Raw genomic sequence first — 21,108 nt, forward strand, 5'->3', positions numbered from 1 at the left:
GGTAAAACTGAGTTGATCTGTTTTAATAGAAAATACAGATTCAATTAGGTAATGTTAGTGTTTTTAAAATAAACACTGCATAGTGAAGTTTTTTGTCCTTCGGCACGCACGATCATGCAGCTTCTGATGCACAGTAAAAGGTTTTTATTATATATATATATATATACGTTAGCTTTTTGTCGATGCACCTGTTCACATTTATAACTGTTTAAGCTGCGTAAAAACATAGGTCGATATTCGCATTGATCTAACCCGGTGGTTTTTCACTGCAAGGCCCCCTCTTCTCCGAAAAAATACTGTTAAGGCCCCTCAACCTTTTCCATTCACAAAAAAACAAAAAAACATTTCTAGTAATTTTCAAACAAATCAAATTCAATGCGCGTCCACTGATTGTGAGTCAAAATCGTCAGCTTCCTCTCTGCAGCCACCGACTTAGAAAACACTAGTTTATTAATAAATAATTCACACATTTCCTTGCTATTTTACCCGATACATTCACATTCATGAATACTTTTGCAGGTGCTTTGCCTATTATGGTTTAGTATATATTTAAGTAAAATAAAATAAAATAAAATAAAATAAAATAAAATAAAATAAAATAAAATAAAATAAAATAAAATAAAATAAAATAAAATAAAATAAAATAAAATAAAATAAAATAAAATAAAATAAAATAAAATAAAATAAAATAAAATAAAATAAAATAAAATAATGTATATAAACGTGCGATCGTCGACATGGCGCGACCCAAGGGGCTTTTATTTTGAATATCAGTAAACGGTGTCTTTTGTTTTGACACTCGGCTTTACCTGTGACGTACTGCGCGTGTCAACGGAAGTGGAAACCGGGCTGCGAGATGACCAGTATTACAACAAAACCGACATGAAACCAGGTTGCAGTCTCCGAGTGTAGAGCAGCAGTGAGGCTCTGCCAGATGTCGGTGAAGCTGCGGCGCTCCAGGCTCCTGCAGTCTACAGTTCAGCTCCTGAAGAGAGAGAGGACGAACACACAGAAGCAAGGTCAGTACTGGAGCATGAACTCACACTCGCCCGCGGTTAAGCACTCAGTTCAGTCTTAAGTGCGTTCCACAGTATGTATTAGGAAGGCTTGGTTCATATACAGTTGATTTCACAGTACTGTCTTAAAGGTTGGTGTAGTTTCAGTATTGATTTACTACGTAACAATGCTTGTTGTTGTTGTGTCTCAAAACCTTCTAGTGTGTTACACTAAAGGTGACTAGGAAGGGAACTGATTGCAATGGCTGTATGTCAAGTGATAGAGAGTAAGTCTTGAATTAAAAATAAGTAAAATGTTACAGTCAACGTCATTTGTTTCATTTTAAATATGTATTTTTATATTATTATTTTATATTATTTATATTATTATTTTATTATAAATTTTCTGTTAATAAGTTTTTTGTGTGTGTGTTGGTAAATGTACTGTCATCAATGTTACAAATCAAATGTTTTATCAGATCATTTGATGATATTTTTTACACATTGATTTAATTTTTAACACATTAAAAATGTCCTCTTATTTTGTTCAGTATAAAACCTACAATAACCTATTAAGGAGTATATTTATTTACCTTCAAGTATAGGGTCCACTGTTTTGGTTTGCATTATTTTTCATGATTTTAATTAAAATGTTTATTCAAATTTGAGGTTAACCTGATCAAGAAAATAACATGTGGTTGGCCTACACTGTAGAGCCAATTGTCAGATAACATATCCTTGGATAGCATAACATGATCTTTAATATAATTCAGCATTTTGATCCATACTGTATTTATACAACTCTTAACATATTTCTAACAATTCTTGCTTCTCATATCCTTTCTGAGTTATTTTAAATCTCATTCTAAGTTTAGAATGAGAAATCCCCATATGTTGGAGTTTTTCTTAACATCTGTCAAAATTAAAATTATAAAAATTGTGTCCAAATTCACTGTACATGTATTATGCAAAAAATAAAAAATATGATTCATAAAATAATTTTAAACCAATCTCTGTATGACTTAGTTTGTCTCTAACGTAGTTGACAAATTGACCAGGAAAACATCCTTTCCCTTGTAATACCAAATTGTGTTTAATGTAGCATGGAAAACTTAAACGGAAACATGTAATCTTATAGAGATCCCATATTGTTTTTCTACCTTTTGTTTGATGTGAAATGTACCCCCTAAAATTACATAATGAGCCCTGTGTTGATTCTCCTTCTCATCTTTTCTAGAATGAGAAGACTTCCTGTCCTGGTGGCCCTCATCTGGGTCTGCTCAGTATTTTATGCGGGCATCTTCCTGTTTGTGGGAGGCTTCCTCCTAGTCAGGCTGGAGGTCAACAGAACAAGCACCTGTGCGGACGTCTTGTCTCCAGGAGCTCAGGTGAAAGGAGATTTCTGCCTGAGTGAGCCACGCTTTCGTAGGGCAGTGGTCTTGATCATTGATGCCCTGAGGGCCGACTTCACCTGCTACGATCCGGAGAACACGGCACCCAAACCGTTCGAGAACAAGCTGCCGGTGTTAGATGAGATGGCATCATTACACGCCTCTCATGCCAGACTCTACACCTTTCGGGCTGATCCGCCCACCACTACCATGCAGAGGATCAAAGGCTTTACCACAGGTTCCCTGCCCACTTTCATTGACGTGGGGAACAACTTCGCATCCAACGCCATCCTGGAAGACAATCTAGTGCACCAGCTGGGACAAGTGGGTGAGTGAATCTGCAACTGGTATTTTCCTTTTCACTAAACCTTTCAAGAAATATATTAATAGTCATATTAAGATTGAAATGATCTAAAGTGTAGATTTGCTAGTCTTTGTTAATGGTTGTTTTTTTTTCTCCTGGTTTAAAGGCAAGAGAGTTGTTTTTATGGGGGATGACACATGGGTGAGTCTCTTCCCAAAGAAGTTCCACAGATCACTGCCCTTCCCCTCCTTCAACGTGAAGGACTTGCACACCGTTGACAATGGCATTCTCCAAAACATTTATCCCACCAGTAAGCAGAATAAGTTGCACGTCAATTAGGAACTTGCCTGGTTGGTTTAAGAGCTCCCTTTGTTTACCTTGTAAATAGATTTACATATCTCTCATGTTTACACTGTAAACGCAGTGTCTGAATGAGTGGCTATGGGTTTGTCTTTGTTGTTCTTTCTTCAGTGGAGGGGGATGACTGGGATGTGTTGATTGCTCATTTCCTTGGTGTGGATCACTGTGGGCACAGATTCGGCCCGGATCACCCTGCGATGGCTGAGAAACTCTCCCAGATGGATGGAGTTATCAGGTTAGCTGTTGCCTCATTCACCTACCCACATTTTGCCATGCTACATTTTTAATAGATTTTCTTGCATTATACATTTGCTTTCCATCTGCCACTGTCTCACTGCTGACCCCAGGTCAGTGATAAAGCTTCTGAAGAATGACACCCTGCTGGTGGTGATGGGTGATCATGGAATGACAGACACTGGGGATCATGGTGGAGAGAGCCAGAAAGAGACAGATGCTGCTCTGTTTCTCTACAGTTCCTCTCCCTTATTTCCAGCACTAGGCTCCCAGGTAAAAGAGACACTGTTATGATTTGTATGTATTTAATAATCTACAACCACTGGTGTGTCCAAAAAATTTCAGTGTGACACACAGAAATTATACTGTAGAAAAGCTGTAGTCAACACTACTTGTCTGTAATTGCATCAGTACTGTTTACTTGTGTTACACTTAAGTTCAGAGACTTTAATGTTGAATAATGAAATGTAATGATAAAAAGTAAGCCATGTTGTATCATTATTTTGTATTATATATTTGTAAACAAACATGCTTGAAATGGCAACTTCCTCAAATGTCAAAGAGACTTTAGCCTCTTCTGTGGAAGTAAAATAATGACTTATGTCTTTGAAACAAAAAAGCATGCTGAATAGCACTAACTGAAAAATAATGCATTGCATTAACAGTACTTGCATTTTAATGCCTTGAATTTCCAGGGCTTGCATTGTTAGGTCCTGAAATTTTATATAGTTGTTCATTTAACCTGTGAATATTTCAATTGAAAATATTTCACACACCTTTTCATAATTAAAAAATCAATAATTCATATTCACGTTCCAGAATTCACTTCCAAAATATTAAATCGGTTAAAAAATACGATGTATAATATTCGACAGGCAAATTTCGGTCCATTTTATTTCACTTTCCAAATTCGCTTCCACAAATTCAGTGGTTAAAATTCGGCAGATAATTCACCCTTTCACATCCGGGAGCTGCAGGAATAGCAGTAGAGCACAGAGGCATAATCTCCAACTGCTGTCAGTCGCTCACCAGCAGGTGGTGCAAGCGGCTTCTGATGAAGATCAAAGCAACAGGTGGATTAAGTAATACAGTTACAAAAACTGATCTGCAGAAATTAAGCAAGCGCTAAGTAGAAGTTTTGATTATCGGGGCATGTGGAAAAGCTGATTGTGCTTATGTTTATTTCAACCTCTTTGCTGTTACCAAGTAAGCAGCATTCAAAGGAGATTATAATGGTGTTTTACCCAACGCTTGAATTACAGAACTAACATTACATCTAAGGAAGACACATAATGCTTTCGGATGTTTAGTTTCCGTAACTTTGTGTCATGGCTTTTGCGTCGCTGAGCTGTAGCCTAATACTGGGGATCCCCTCACGTCACACTCCAGGATTCCCCAATGACGAGTAATGCTTCTCAGTCAAATAATACTGTGATATAAGACCTCAGATCTCAGAATAGATTTTATTGATGATTATGCAAACTATATACAGGCAAGCAAATTGGGTCAAAAAGAATCCAATGCGCTGCAATTTCTTTATAATTGATTTCAATTACCGCTGATCTATAAAGTCGACAGTCACACAAAGATATCAATACCATGATTAGTTTTAACAATATGCAACCAATTTATATTAACATAAAAAAATGAGTTAAAAACAATCTAGGTATATTCTGAAAATGTAAACTGAAGAAATTATTGATGTGCTACCGCACCCAAGGGACCGTCTGACAATTCCACTGACTGGGTTAAAAGGTCCAATGTGTTTTAATTCAAATTTTAAATAACACAGTCAAATTCTTAATCTTGTATTTCTCATAGTGATTTTCTACAGGTGAGATTTTGCCAATACCTCCCTTCATATATTTTTATTATACAATCATTTACATATTAAAGATCCCTGGAAAGGGTTTTCATGTTCCAACAGTTGTAGTACATTGCTAGATACAAGACTGACTTACTAGGGATGGGCGTTTTCCACAAATATCACATTCGAATATTTGAGCTCACAAAAAAAAGAATATTCGAATATTCGTTTATTTAAATTAAGTTTAATGAGTCAGACGTTATTTTTCAGAAGACGCGCTCTGACGGCACAGACGTTGTCGGGACTCACAAATAACGGTGTGCTAAGCGAATAAGTTTTGTGAAGCGCTTCGTGTTTTCGTTTCACCACTGAATGGGATCCTCATCTGGTGGCAGGGACGTGTACAGACATTTTGAGGGGCAGGGGCTCAAGTGAAATAAAGGGCACTTCTCATAATTAGTTTTTTTGTTTTGTTTTTTTTTTAAACAAAAAAGTATATATATATATATATATATATATATATATATATATTAATGCAACTCTGACTTCCTTTTTTAAAAAAAATAATTTAAAAAGTTAATTAATTTTATCTTCCTCAAACTCACGCAATTGTTTCATTTTCAAAAGATGTCTACAAAATAATCAGTTCACAGAAACCATGGTCTTCTTAGTATTCACTAGGTTTATAGAGCAGCAAAGGAAACCATTCCACAATGTGCATGTTTTGAAAACATTTTCTATGCTACTAGTTTCAAGTATATATGAAGAGTTCAGATGCAAAAGCCTCTAAGTGCCATCTGAAATTTTCTTATGAGCTTTTTTTTTTCAAGCTCATATTTAAGTTCAGTAATTTAACTTAAATGACAATTAATAGGTAATTTTCATTGCCAGTAATGTGAAATAAGGGAACATAAACATACAAGCTTGATAAAAATGATCATTGAAGGAAATTTCAGATGGCACTTAGAGGATTTTTCATCTGAACTCTTCATATTTAGAATAACCTAAATAACTGCATCAAACAGAGGGGCATGTTTTACTAATAATTTGTTTATTTTTGCACAAGGCACTACATCGTTTTAATTATTTTGGTGTTATCAGAATACATAACACTTTAAAATTAAACTTACCAAAATAATTGAGTAAAAATTCAATAAAAGCCAATGTCATGTATGTATTTGTGGTGTATGGAGTACTATTTTATAAAGGTTTCGAGGAAATAAAAAAAGTTAAATTACTTAAATAGTTAATTTATAAATATTGTTTATACTACTGTACTATAAATATTTCTACTCAGTTTTATTTATTAATGTACCAGATGCAGTTACTCAGATTTACTACATTTTTTAGAGTGTATCCTCCATCTGTTTGCATCTGTAGATTTCTTCTAAATTCACCAATGTAGATTTCTAAATTTCAGGGGGAAAGACTCTTGATGTAAGTCAATAACTGGGGACGTTCTGTATGCAAATTAGGCGTCAACTAGTTAAAATGCGCACATTTGCATCTAATTGACAGGGAAATGCAGGTAAATAGGATAAACAAAATAACTAAAGCATATCACCTGGTGGTGATATATGCTTATTTTATTAACTTATTTTATTACATGGCTTGGTTGAATTCCAATGTAGAATGCGGTCTGTTATAACCAACAGACCGCTGTGCGGAGTATAACAGACCGTTGCCATGAAAAACAGAGCGTTGCTATGGACTGACAGGATTCTAACCGTAGAGACGGAGCGGACTATTTTCTTTAGCGGAAGCAATACAATCGGGTTTAACAATCGGGGGAGAGGGAGAGGGAGCGCTTCAGAACTCCTGACCTAATATTTAGATACTATATTTCAATAAATATATTTGTTTAACAGGAAAGCTGTGTGCAAACAGAAATATATATTATTTTTCAAAAATAAAAAAAAAGCATCCCAGAAAAAAGGGCACTTTCTCTCCAGGAATAAAAAGGGCAGGTGCTCAAGCCCCCTTTCATGTCTATGTGTGCACGTGCCTGTCTGGTGGAATACATGGAATGCATGGCTCCAGCAAGAACTGTTCCCACTCGTCTCGGCTGGACTCTCTGTAATCATCGCTGAAGAACTGGCTCAGCCTTTTCCAACGAGTGGGCATTGTATCTTCTTCATCGTGGCGGCTGCATCCGCACCACTCGCATCAAGGAGAATGTTCTGATAATGTTCAAAAAAGGTGTTTTTTTTCTTACTTCTCTCATGTTTTCATCGAGAAACCTGAGATGTTTGTGCCGAGGGTCTAGGGCAGACACGAGAAGAGGAGTTTTCACTGCATTCTCCAAGTTAGCCGTGTTTATTCGTTGCTTGAGAGATGCCGCAACAATGTTCTTGAATTCGGTCACTTTCTGTGATTCTCCACGGCATATTTGAAGTAGAAGACAGCAGTTCTTAGGGGGCGTTCACATATCGCGTCTTTTGCATGCTCAAGTTCGTTATTTCCAATGTAGGCGCGCGGTATGCGCGCTCATAATGGAAGCGACGCGGTTGCGATGCACACGCGGTGCGACGCGCCCGTTTTTTCCAGGCGCGTCCGCACTGCATCGAGTTAAAAACATCTCAACTTTCAGAATGCCACATAAGTGCACCGCAGGTCATGTGACAAGAACTAAACATTCAGCTTCATCCTTTCCCGTAAACGTTGAAAGCTCAGCCAAGATGAAGGAACTGCTGATCATAGCTGTATATGGATTGCCATTTTGAAATAAATTTAGTAGCAGAGCTACTGAAAGCGATTTTTTTTCTTTTGTGCTGCAAATCCATTTATCCTTTGCTGAAATTTCCGCGTCTTCATGGAGAGAGCGCGTCATTGTTGCTTAGCCTCAGGAGAGCTTCTGCCCGGGCGCTTTGGAAAAAAGGAGAAAGCGGCGCGCATAGCCTTTTCCACGCGTTATTAGGCGCGATATGTGAATGGCCCCTTATTCATTCATTAATTATTTTTTAAATAAATTAAATAAATTATTTTATATATATAACATGCACCTTTTCTTGTTCCGTAACTTGCGTTCATATCCTCATCAGTCTGTATATAGTTTGCATCATCAGTAAGATGTGAGTTTTGTCTTTTAATCGCTGTCACTGTTAGTGCGCTGAGCCACGTAATGTGTTTTCTTTTCTTTAACAGATTTCTGAGGGAAACCGCGTGAAACCTTGAGCGTTCGTTCATATTTTACATCTGCTTAACTGTCTATATAGTTTGCATAATCATCAATAAAATGTATTCTGAGGTCTTATATCACAGTATTAGCTGATTGAGAAGCGTTACTCGTCTTTGGGCAATCCTGGAGTGTGACGTGAGGGGATCCCCAGTATTAGGCTACAGCACAGCGACGCACAAGCCATGACACAAAGTTACGGAAATTAACAACCGAAAGCAAGATGTGTCTTCCTTAGATGTAATGTTAGTTCTGTAATTCAAGCGTTGGGTAAAACACCATTATAATCTCCTTTGAATGCTGCTTACTTGGTAACAGCAAAGAGGTTGAAATAAACATACGCACAATCAGCTTTTCCACATGCTCCGATAATCAAAACTTCTACTTAGTGCTTGCTTAATTTCTGCAGATCAGTTTTTGTAACTGTATTACTTAATCCACCTGTTGCTTTGATCTTCATCAGAAGCCGCTTGCACCACCTGCTGGTGAGCGACTGACAGCAGTTGGAGATTATGCCTCTGTGCTCTACTGCTATTCCTGCAGCTCCCGGATGTGAAAGGGCGAATTATCTGCCGAATTTTAACCGCTGAATTTGTGGAAGCGAATTTGGAAAGTGAAATAAAATGGACCGAAATTTGCCTGTCGAATATTATACATCGTATTTTTTAACCGATTTAATATTTTGGAAGTATATTCTGGAACGTGAATATGAATGATTGATTTTTTAATTATGAAAAAGTGTGTGAAATATTTTTAATTGAAATATTCACAGCTTAAACGAACAACTATATTAAATTTCAGGACCTAAAGATGCAAGCCCTGGAAATACAAGGCATTAAAATGCAAGTACTGTTAATTCAATGCATTATTTTTTCAGATAGTGCCATTCAGCATGCTTTTTTGTTTCAAAGACATAAGTCATTATTTTACTTCCATACTCCCCATTTCCTAAAATGTGAATAATAATAAAAAAAAGTACCTCTATGAGAGAGGAATTTACATTTTGTTTATGTTTCCATACATTTCAGTTCAGCATGTTTATGTTTGTAGGTGGAACCTGAGGTAGTACCTCAGACCGATCTGGTGCCCACGCTGGCACTTCTGCTGGGAGTTCCCATTCCTTATAGTAGTGTGGGACAGGTTCTTCTGCCACTTTTTCCTCAGAATAGCTCCCGGGGTGTACCTACAGGACTTAGCCAGGCTGAGGCGCTGTGGATTAACGTTAAACAGGTTAGAGGAATTTCTCTTTACCTGTGTTTTAAGTTGCAATTATATTTGCATGAATTGTCTTGTATTTCATGTTTTCTCCAGAAGTACAACAATTGTGATGAACTTAGCTTAATTCGGTATTAATTATTTTTCATGTCTGTAAAGGTAAACCGCTTCTTGGAGACCTACTCTAACATGGCTAAAGACATCCCACCAGACAGTCTATCTCAGCTGCGGGCTGACTTCTCAAACATTTCCTCCCAGTACTTGGCCACTGTCCACAAGGGCCATCTTCCCTCTCCTGAGCTAGTCGTCTTCATGCAGAACTATCTGACAGCTGTCAGGGAGACTTGTAGAGCCTCCTGGGCTCGTTTTAACCCTTTCAAAATGGCTGCCGGGCTCTTAATATTAGGAGTTGCCTGTATGCTGTGCTACATCCTTTCTGAGTTGTCTCATGTAGTGATTCAGGAAGGCGTGCTGAAGTTGCCCATACTCTCAGGGTTGGTGGTGGGTCTAGTAGTAGCTGCAGGTCAGCTGTTCTCGCAAGGTTATTTAGAGCTCTCATGGTGTGTGGGAACTGCAGCACTTTTTTCTGAAGTTTTGTTTCTGTGGAGGACTCATGGAGTTTCGTCAAAAGGGAGGTGGTCACCTTCTAGCCTCCTCACACCAGCTCTGCTGGTGCTTTTCCTGCGCTGTGCCTCTCTACTCTCGGACAGCTATGTCATCTATGAGGGCAACGTGGTTACCTTCTTGCTCTTCACGTTAAGCATCTATGTTCCTCTCCGTCTAAACTGGGATGGACATCTGGTGCCACTTCCCCCACCAGACATCCAGAAGCCACCTCAGCCGCTCTCAACAGCTCTGCCGTCCTCAGTTGTTAGACGGCAGGCCACCATCTTGTTGGTGTGGTTGGGAGTGCTGGTGGGATCGCTCTACCTATCCCTCTCCTTCCACAACTGCCGAGAGGAGCAGGGCACCTGCCAGCCCTCACCTTTCCTCTCCCCACTCTCACGAGTACAGAACAGCCAACAGCGCAACCTCCACTATGTCCTCTCCGTTGGCTCACTAGCCTTGTGGGGGTACCTTCTACATCGATGGCTCAGACATTACGGGAACCTCAACTGTACCAGTGTGACTCTGTTTTTGGCCTGCTTCCTCTTACCCCTGGCCTGTGTTTGCATGGGGTTGCACTGGGCAGTGAGTGCCACCCCAGAGGACACCTTCAGGAGTTTGTTTGAACTCATCGGCCTAGCTCAAGTGTTCCTGCCTCGGGCCTCTTTCTGCCTGCTTGGCCTGGGACTGATCCTGTTGTGGGTGGACCCTATGACGGTGTTCCTCAAGTCAAGAACTCCATTGAACTCTCGAGGAACATCCCTGCCACCCCCAAAGTACCGAGCCAGTACGGGAATCAGTCCACAGGCTGAACTGCACCACCTTATACCACAGTTGTATCAGCGCATCCGACACTCGCTGGAGGACGGGGGCACGGAAAGTGGTGAAGCGGACAGCAGGCCAGCCGTGGAGGCTTACGGGCTGGGTACAGTGTACTCTGCCCCATTGGTCCTGCTTTGTGGACTCCTGGGGTTGGTGCTTCTGCTGCTCCATCCGGAGGGAATGGCTTTTGCCTTCCTGCTTCTCCTGCTGGAGGCCGGAGCCATGCTGCACATCCACGCCTGTAGCACCAACCTCTCCAGCTTGCACAAGCACTCTAGTAAGACACACTCCATTATTAGCTTCACATCGTATGTCTTGCTGAGCTATTACTACTGATGCAATACATCTTCTTTCTTTAACCCTCCTAGATGGTTTTAGTGTGCCATGGGCTCCAGTGGTTTCATGGTCTCTGGCAGCCACCCAGTTTTTCCATGCAACAGGACACCTCCCAACCTTCCCCTCCATTCAGTGGGGTGCAGCATTTGTGGGCTTTCCTCAAGGTCACACAGGCACTGCGCTTCCTGCCTCATTGGTGATCCTCAACACCTTCTCCTCTCACATCATCTTTGCAGGTATTCGCATTGTTTACTTTTCTATATTAGAATTATCTTTAATCTCACTATTTCTAATGATCACTAATTTACACATGCAGTTGGTTGTCCCCTGCTGCTGTTCTGGCCTCTGGTGTGTGAGGTGCGTGGGACCCATTCTACGCGTTCAGCAGGAGTGGAGGAGAGCGAGGACGCTGTCATGGAGATGAGACTAAGAGAGAGCCCTCAGAATTTCAGCTCGGGTCTCCTGCAGCTTGCTGCACGCTACCTCTTTGTGAATGGAGTGCAGGTGTGGTCCAATTGCATTGCATAATGCTCACATTAAGTAGGGCACAAAAATCGCGCACAACCACATTTTACAGGGTAGCCGCAGGTCCTTAAAAAGGTTTAAAATGTCTTAAATTCAGATTCAATGGCTCTTATTTTTCGATCACATTACCGCAAAGATTTCTCCAGTCTGATGGACACATTAACTGTTTAATAATCATTGGAAAGTATTAAGAAAAAATTTCCTCCTGCTGTAGTTCTCATCAGAGAGAATTACGGCGGCAATCGGGTGGTAGGGGTGCTCCGTAAATTCCATCAGGTGTGTGATATCACATAGAGCAGCTGTTACTACACAGAGCCGTTGTTAACTGAGAAGATGCGCAAATAAATGCTGAAAATGAACGTGGATTTGCGCAGCTTCTCAGTTATGGCTCTGTGTAGTAACAGCTGCTCTATGTGAAATCACGCACCTGATGGAATTTACCGCTGATTAGAGAATGTCTCCGGTTACTATCGTAACCTCGGTTCCCTGAGAGGCGGGAACGAGACATTACGTCAGCTAAGACGTATATGGGAACTCCTCCCTTCTCTCACTTTTGCTGAAATCTTATTGGCTAACGCCAGCTGGGGGAAGCATGCAAATACTGACAGGTTCGCGGGCAGTATAAATTGCATGGGCGCTAAAATTATGTCAGAATCATGACTGAACGCTAGCACAGCTGATCAAACAGCGACCACGGCGGCTAACGTAATGTCTCGTTCCCGCCTCTCAGGGAACCGAGGTTACGATAGTAACCGGAGACGTTCCCTCTCGAGGCGGGAACTCAACATTACGTCAGCTAAGACGTATATGGGAACTGTATAAAATCCCGCCGTGAGAGCAGTGAAGATAAGCCCTGAACGGAGTCAATCACCCCCACACATAAGCAGGACAGTTCTAGCCAATGGCCGTGTCGCTAAGAGTGCTTGCATCTGATAGGCGGAATTAGACCAATGAGACATAGCTCCGACCCTAACAAAATTAGCATATCTTCATGCAATAAATGTGAAGCCCGCACTAAACAGGGCAGACACAACACAAAAGCACTCAAGCTTGAGAGTAAACACAGAGTCGACAGCATAGCGGTGACAACTGCATAAACCATTTAAACCACAACATAGAGTTAGCAGCTATGGTAACTACTGTATAGCTGGTTATAACAGAATGAATAAAACTTAACTCACAGAAAGTACATGTGACGCAACAGAGGGTACATCCAGCTTGTAAAACCTGGCGATTGTGTTCTGGGAAGACCAGCCAGCAGCAAAACATAAATACTGGATAGACATACCTCTAGACCAGGCCCATCAGGAAGCATTTATATTGTCCTCGCAGAATGAGCTCTGATGTTGAGGGGACAACCCTTCCCCTGGCATTCGATAGCGTCCACGATCCAGTGAGAAAGTCTCTGTTTAGAAACAGCACGTCCCTTATTTCATCCACCAAGCACACGAACAGCTGATCCGACTGACGAAAGGCGGCCGAGCGATTCATATACATCCGTAAAACCCTAACAGGGTCCTGGCGCTCTGAGTATCAGCGTCACGCGAGGCTGAAGGCTCAACAGATAAGGCGGGCAGGGAAACAAAACGATGTATTGAGTGACTTCGGAACGAAACCCGGTCTCGGCCGGAGAGTGACGTTACAGTCGCCAGGTCCGAAACCGATGCAATATCGTTCACCAAACGCAAAGCAGACTTCAGGGAAGCTCCTTAACCGCAATCGAATCTAAGGGCTCGAACGGTAGTAAGAGATAGAGCCCTCAAAACTAGAGCTAAATCCCACGGCGGCACGGAGGGCGGCCATGAATTACACAATCTCCTTGCTCCCCTGAGAAAACTGATTACCAGAGCGTGCTTACCGATCGCTTGCCCGTCAACCGGGGAACGAAAAGCGGCACTAGCGGTCACATACACCTTCAGCGTGGATGGTTTCAAACTCCCGCTATCCATACTGTGCTGTAGAAAGCGCAAAACATCCGACACGGAACAGGTCCCCGGGTCAACATAAATGTCCTTGCACCATTTTGTGAAAACTCCCCACTTCTGCGCGTAGCAGCGAATGTTTGATGGTGCTCGCGTCTCCGTAAGTGTGTTTAGCACTCGTGAGTGCAGAGCGTCCCGCTTATTATGGTCCACGCAGCGGCCACACATGAAGGTTCCACAGTTTGGGGCTGGGGTGCCATATTGTGCCGTTCGCCTGAGACAGCAGGTCCTGCCTGAGGGGGATTTGCCATGGGGGAGCCATCACTAACTCTCTCAGGTCCGCGAACTAAGGCTGATTCGGCCAGTTCGGGGCCACGAGTATAACTGACGCTCTCTCTTCCCTGATTTTGCACAACACAGGCAGAATCTTCACAGGAGGGAACGTGTAGGCGTGGCTTCCGGCCAACGCGATGTCAGAGCATCTCCCGGCAGGGGGGAGTGAGATAGCGAGAAAAACGTCTTACAGTCTGTGTTCTCGCTCGTGGCAAACAAATTCACTTCCTCCCTCCCAAATCATTAGATCTGATCCTGGGTGAAGCCTCCCTCTCCTTGAGGAATCCCGTTCCCCAAAAGCATGCTCACTCCACGGTTCAAAGTACCGGGATGTGCGACGCTCTTATGGAGATTAAGTGTCGGTCCGCCCACAACAGGAGCCTCGCTGGCTGTTTGAATAGAGCTCTGGAGCGCACGCCGCCCTGGCGATTTATGTACGAGACCACAGACGTGTTGTCGGTTTGTATCATTACAAGTTGCCGCTCCGATTTCGACCGAACGGATTGCAGGGCTATGGATACTGCTTTCAATTCCAAACGGTGTATGTGCCACCTTCTCTGTGACTCCGACCACAGGCCTGAGGCAGGTACGCCCAGACGCACTGCTCCCCAGCCTGAAGTAGACGCGTTCGTAGAGAAAAGAGCTCCTGGGCTGAACATATCCGGGCTGTTCCACGGTCTCAGAGTGCTGACGCAACTGTGAATGACCGTATGTGTTTATGGACCGAAGACCACGCCCTCGGTGGAACTTGAGTTACAGCCAAAACAGTAGCGGCCGCAATGTAGCAGACCCAGATGGCGCACTGAAGAAGCCAACGCCATTCAGTCCCAGAAGCCTCTGAAATTCCCTCAGTGTAAATGACCTGCCCGGTCTGAAACAGCGCAGAGTCGATGAAATGCTCTAGAGAGAGATGGGCTCGCATCGCCATCGAGTCCAAACATATTCCCAGATATGTTACAGTCTGACTCGTAAAAGTGCTTATTCACACACAGTCCCAGCGTATCCAAACGGCGAAGCATTGTTTTCACGTGACTGATAGCACATCTCTTGAGTGGGCTAAAATCAGCCAATCGTCCAAATAATTCAACATGCGCATTCCGCTCGATCTGAGGGGAAATTTTGCTCTATCGCTCCCTATCGAGCAGACTGAGAACTTCCTGTCGCAGAACAGGACGGTTCTGGGGCAAAGTCAGTGACGGGACCACGCCATTGAAGCGGGGAGGTCTGCGTTTGAATTAGAGAGAATATCCATCGTGAATATTCCCAGTATCCACGGTGAAACGCCTGGGATAGCCTTTCTACCGTCCATGAAATGACACCGCGGACGCGTTACCTCTACAGCCACGGATGGCTTATTATGACCAGGGCCCCGCCCCCGCGAGGCTGGAAGCACTGGCGGGAGGGCGGGTCACGTCGCGTAATGGTGTGACACTCTTGCGCCATCGAGAGGCCATTATAATCATGGGTTTGTGGCTCTGCGCTGTTAGAGACAGGGCGAGTGACACAATGTTGGGTGCAAGAATTTGGATACATGCTTCTAAAGTAAAATTTTTACTCACACAAACATCATATAACGCATATAGCAATCGTCCCCCATAGTGACATGGGGGACAGGATGCATGTGTTTTTGTGATGTTAGCACTCTCGCTCGCTCGCGAGGCCATTATAATCATAGGTTGTGGCTCTGCACTGTTCTGAGACAGGGCGAGTGACACAGTGATGAGTGTAAGAGGAAGTAAAGTTCTTTTGTTGATTGTATACATGCTTTTATTGTGGAACTCACACAAACAGCATTTAAACAGACATAGCAATCGTCGCCCGAAGGAACATGGGGGACATAATGCATCTGAACATGGAGGGTGACACCGTGTTTTTTGTGGTGTTGGCACTCTCGCTCTCTCGCGAGGCCATTATAATCATGGGTTGTGGCTCAGCGCTGCTATGAGACAAGGCGAGTGACACAGTGTTGAGTGTAAGAGAAAGAAAAGCTCTTTTGTTGATTGTGTACATGCTTCTATTGTGGAACTCACACCAACAGCATTCAAACACACATAGCAATCGTCGCCTGAAGGAATGGGGGACATGATGCATTTGAGCATGGCACTTGGGGGCGGGGCCTCCCGCGCACTCACTCTTTCACTATCGGTCAGTCAGGGAGACGGCTCGATGGCGCGCTGGCTCTCTCGCGGCGCGGGGTCCTAAACCGACCCTGACGTTTCTATCGCCCATCACGCCGACGTCAACTCGTCTTCGGGCGGGGGAGGGCCCACCAGCGGCTCGCTGGCTGCAGTGGGCCTCATTCCCGCTGTTTTCCGAGCCACTCTGGCTCTGAGGGCGCGCACTGGCAGCTTGGCACAGTGGGCGCACGTGTGGTCCGTGTGAGAATCCCAGGCAGGTCACACAGAACTGGTGAAGGTCCGAATCTAGCATTAGCAGCCATCGGATGCGGAGAGGAAAACAGGGTGAGTAGTCCTCTATTGCAACTTCCACGATGACTTAGATAAGACTTCTAGCGTGAAGAAAGAGATTCTGGCGTAATTTTCGCGCCCATGCAATTTATACTGCCCGCGAACCTGTCAGTATTTGCATGCTTCGCGTCAATTGGCCAGCTGCCCCCAGCTGGTGTTAGCCAATAAGATTTCAGCAAAAGTGGGAGAAGGGAGGAGTTCCCATATACGTCTTATCTGACGTAATGTTGAGTTCCCGCCTCGAGAGGGAACCGGCTTTACTGACGAGATGCGCATTAACGATCGGCCGATCGTGATCGGAGCAGCCCTAGTGGTTGGTAAAAATGGCTTGATAATTTTACTTGCCCAACAGGACAAATAGCCTGATTAAAGCTTAAGTGTCAAAAATAAGTAGTGATGCATCGAAATGGAGAATGATTCTTCTGATTTTATTACATTCAGCTTAAACTGCGATTGATAATGGAACGTGTATTTCTGGTGTTAATGTCTCACTTTTGAGGCTTGTGCCTCTGTGAAGGACTTTCATAAAGAAATCTAATCAAATGAGCGTAACAGCAGACATAAAGAAACTTACAGAACAAAAATGGTAAAAATTCTAAATGTTTAGTTTATTCATAACATGATATAGTTATGTAACATACCATGACAAGGGGGCTATTTTCCTGAATACTTGCAAGATTGCAAATGTTACAATGATTTTAGTTAAAAAAAACAACTAGTTAAGTATATTAAGTTACTTACATTTTAGACACAATTCAAAAATAGTTTCAAACAGATCAGAACGGAAGTATTGCACATTCTCCAAGCGTTTTTGTTACTGAATGATTCAGCATTTTGAAGTAATCTGTTGAATGAATAATTTAATTACTGCCACCTACTGGTGGTTTAGTGTCATGTTTAAAAGTATGCATTTTCCCCCAACATTTATTTGTATATTAAAAATTTTATTTAAAACATTAATCTCATAACATGTATTTATTGCAGTAGGAATTGTGCAGGTTAAATTATTTAATTTGACTATTAAACAGCCCTGTGGTGTATGGTGAATTTCTTGGTCAACAAGAATTTGACATGAAATATAAAACATCCTTTTAATAAGGTTACAAAATATTGGCCTTAGTAAGGGTAAATAAAATCCTGAGGTAAATATTAAAAACATGCAGATTTAAGGATTTAAAAGCTGATAGAATAAATCGTTTACACCACCAAAAATCGCTGTGATGCGATATTTTTATGGATTTATTTTGTGTTGGGATAATGGCTGCTGATATGAAAAGTTCACTGTATATCATTATAATAAAAAGCATTTTTGACAGCAGTGATTTTCTTTTTTTACATTAAACACATTAAAAATTTCATATGCATATTTGGTCTTAAATATCACGTAAGATGGTCTTAAATTTAGCTTGATCATATCTGTAGACTGTAACTGAAACAATGTTTCTGTGACCTCCTTCATAGTGACACAGCGTTTTACGGTAATCGCTTTTTTTTTTTTTTAATCATTCAGCAGACGGTATTTTTTGTGTTGTGTAAGACTTGATGTGAAGAGGCTAATGTGTTCTCATCTAGTGTGATGGAAAATCGACATCAATTATAAATAACTTGTTTACCTTTAGGTTTTTGCGTCGATTTGTGCTGCAGCCATCCTCAGGAGACATCTCATGGTGTGGAAAGTGTTTGCACCCAAGTGAGTCACCGTCTCTAACTTGTTTCCTTCTCTTCTACCTCTTATAGCTTTTGTCTTTTTTATTTTGAATAATTGATTCAATGATCTAGGAACGTGCACATTTTTTGAAATAAACTAGTTGGTGGGTTGAACAATGGTGGTTGGTGTTGTTTGACAATGTTGTTTCACGCAAGGTCCTTTATAACTTCACCAAAGTCAAAGTCACCCACACACCACTAGCTTTTCATGTAAAGAGAGTTCAGCCCGCTAACGGTCATGCTTTATAAGTAGATGATATTAACCCCTTATTTATGACTAAGAGTTTTATAACAACTGACTTTCACAAGAGGTAATTTAATATAGTGATGAATTTTGGTATCATTACGAACAAACCCACACAGGGATTCTTTGTGGCGTTATGACAGTGTAAGTTAATGACAATAAAAAGCTCTTCTCATAACTGCATTCTAAGATGTTTTCTTCTTTTTGGCAGACTGATGTTTGAGGCATCGGGTTTCATCGTGGGCAGTGTGTTTGTGATACTGGGGGTCATTATGGTGATGAGGGTGGATGTGTCAGTGGGTGGGTTATTTAAGAAACTCCTCCCTCAGAACGCCAGGTAGCACTGGCCACCCTGACCACGCCCCCTTTTCCTCCTTCAAACCCAATCCAAACCTCTTCAGAGACGTGCTGCTCAACCTCCTCAACTCCACTGCCAACCATACGAAAGAAAACCAGATTTGTTTTGCGTCTGACTTTGTCTGTTTTGGACCGAAGAGGTCTAAAGCATCTACTCATTTTCGAATTTGTGAGAGAAGTCAATAAACCGAAGCTGATATTTTATAAAAGCTTTCAACAAGCTATTGAACTGTCAGCCTTTGTTGCTCTGCTGCCTCTGTACTGAAGAAGAGAGAGAGAAGATGATCTTCGTGCATGCCTTTTTACTGCCATGTTCCACAAGGTTATTATAGAGACTACTAGAAGTTATTATATAGAAGGGCTACATAAAATCCACAGTGTTGTTATGTTATGAACAACCCCCCCCCCCCCCCACCACACCGCTGTTCAAGTATTTAAAGGGCTAGTTCACCTAAAATGTTAATTTTTATCATCATTACCACCCTGATGTTGTTCCAAACCTCAAAGCACTTATCTAGATGACCAAGTTTCTCCATACAATAATAGTGGAGTGGGGCCAGGCACAATTGTAGTCACCATCTGCATTTGTTGTATAGAAAAGAGCAGCTTGGAGATTCTGCTACAGCAGACCCTTTGTGTTTTCAGAAGAAAGAAAGTCATACAGGTTTGGATTTTTTGGATCTGGGTTGAACTATTCCTTTAAAAACTACAAGTGCATGCTTGAGGCAGTCATTGATTTCAGCAGTGGACTGGAGCTATTTTTATTTTTAAAGCTTGAACTTTGTTTGATAACCATTCATTGTTAATGTGTTGTCCTGTCTATTCCTTAGCAATAACCACTCAAGCATCAGGGTCAAACCATTAACATTTCTGTTATATTCTGCACCGTTGGACACCTGGTTTTTATAGTTATTTTAAATTCCTCACTTAGATAACAGGTCACTAACTTTAACGGTTGCCTTGTTTGATGTTAGTGAATGAAACGGTGTTCATTCAATTTTTTTTGACTGTTATATATTTAGTTCACTAATGGATTAAATGTCTTGTATGAGCTCATTTTTGTGAGAAATGCACGGGGAAGATAATTACATCATGTGCTCAGGTTCATTTAGCCATAATGCAATAGAAGTATTCTGCTCTGCATGGTGCATTTGTGTGTGTGTGTGTGTAAGGGGCTGATTTTTTATTTTTACTTTTTTAAATAGCAAAATACTGTCAAGCCATACAGTGGCATTTAATGTCTTAATGTGTGGATGATGATTGAACTAGCTTTGAAAGAAATCATTTTAATTGTCCCTTAAATTGTTTAAATTCATTGATAAAAGGGAGAAAATCCATTAAATACTTTGTACAATTTGAAATGGTTGTTTGTGTGTGGATTCTATTTGCCTTTTGTTTGCAGGAGCAGTTGTTGGCCTGCAGAGCGCAGTGTTTTATCTAAAAACACCTTATGAAATCTGATTGATTCTGTGGTCAGTAAGTGCCAGACAAGCAGAATTCAATTCTGATCAATCCTGTTATGCTGTGACATTTTAACCAATATACTTTGTAACCAAATAACTTTTTGATCTTTCACACATATTTAAGGGAGAGATGTTAAGACAGATGTGTATTTCTTTTAGTCTTTATCAGTACTTAAAAAAATTTGATTCATTTTTGCAGAAATAATGTTTTTTTTTGGTAGTGAAAAAAAGTGAAAGTGACGTGACATTCAGCCACGTATGGTGACCCATACTCAGAATTCGTGCTCTGCATTTAACCCATCCAAAGTACACACATACACACACACGCCACATCAAAGTAGGAAATACCTGTCCATTATGTGAAGAAATTACCCATGACCATCTGTGACTGGATCATAAACAAACTAATCTTACGGACTTTCCAGAGTGTCCTTTGTTCTGAAATACAATTAGAGCTCTCATATCATAGCAGGCTCACTGCACAAATATAAAGAACAGTTTCAAAACATGGAATGTTGATAGACTGAGCAGATTTTATCAATGAAACGATGCGTTGAGTGTGACGGTAAACATCCAAGGTCCAGTTAGCAAACCAATGCTACAGTTTGCCTCAGAAATACTTGCAGCTCTATCAGACCTTTGGTTCAGTCTGTGTTATGGGTGCAAAGTCTGATCGGAAGGTCCCGCTTATCTGGAGAGAAAGATCTATAAAATCCTGCATACCTGATAGGTCTTCTTGAAAATGCTTCTCTCACGTAACCTAACCTGGCAATCAAAGGGGGATTTCTGCAGCCATGGTTTGATTCCAAGAAACAGGGATGATCATGCAGTTGTCAGTTAATAT

General features: G+C 41.6%; 1 protein-coding gene across 1 annotated transcript; it reads left to right on the forward strand.

Annotated features, from left to right (window-relative positions):
- The first annotated feature begins 804 nt into the window (after positions 1-804).
- On the forward strand, positions 805-20,125 carry LOC132132081 (GPI ethanolamine phosphate transferase 3-like). Its single transcript, XM_059544316.1, has 12 exons — positions 805-1,019; positions 2,233-2,714; positions 2,857-3,000; positions 3,162-3,285; positions 3,398-3,557; positions 9,317-9,496; positions 9,641-11,186; positions 11,278-11,481; positions 11,562-11,749; positions 18,113-18,183; positions 18,656-19,180; positions 19,454-20,125. Exons 2-11 carry the CDS (start codon positions 2,234-2,236, stop codon positions 18,783-18,785), a joined length of 3,228 nt encoding a protein of 1,075 aa, XP_059400299.1. The 5' UTR covers positions 805-1,019; position 2,233; the 3' UTR covers positions 18,786-19,180; positions 19,454-20,125.
- Positions 20,126-21,108: the final 983 nt, after the last annotated feature.

Source organism: Carassius carassius, chromosome 49, assembly GCF_963082965.1.
Source record: "Carassius carassius chromosome 49, fCarCar2.1, whole genome shotgun sequence".
Taxonomy (NCBI): Eukaryota; Metazoa; Chordata; class Actinopteri; order Cypriniformes; family Cyprinidae; genus Carassius; species Carassius carassius.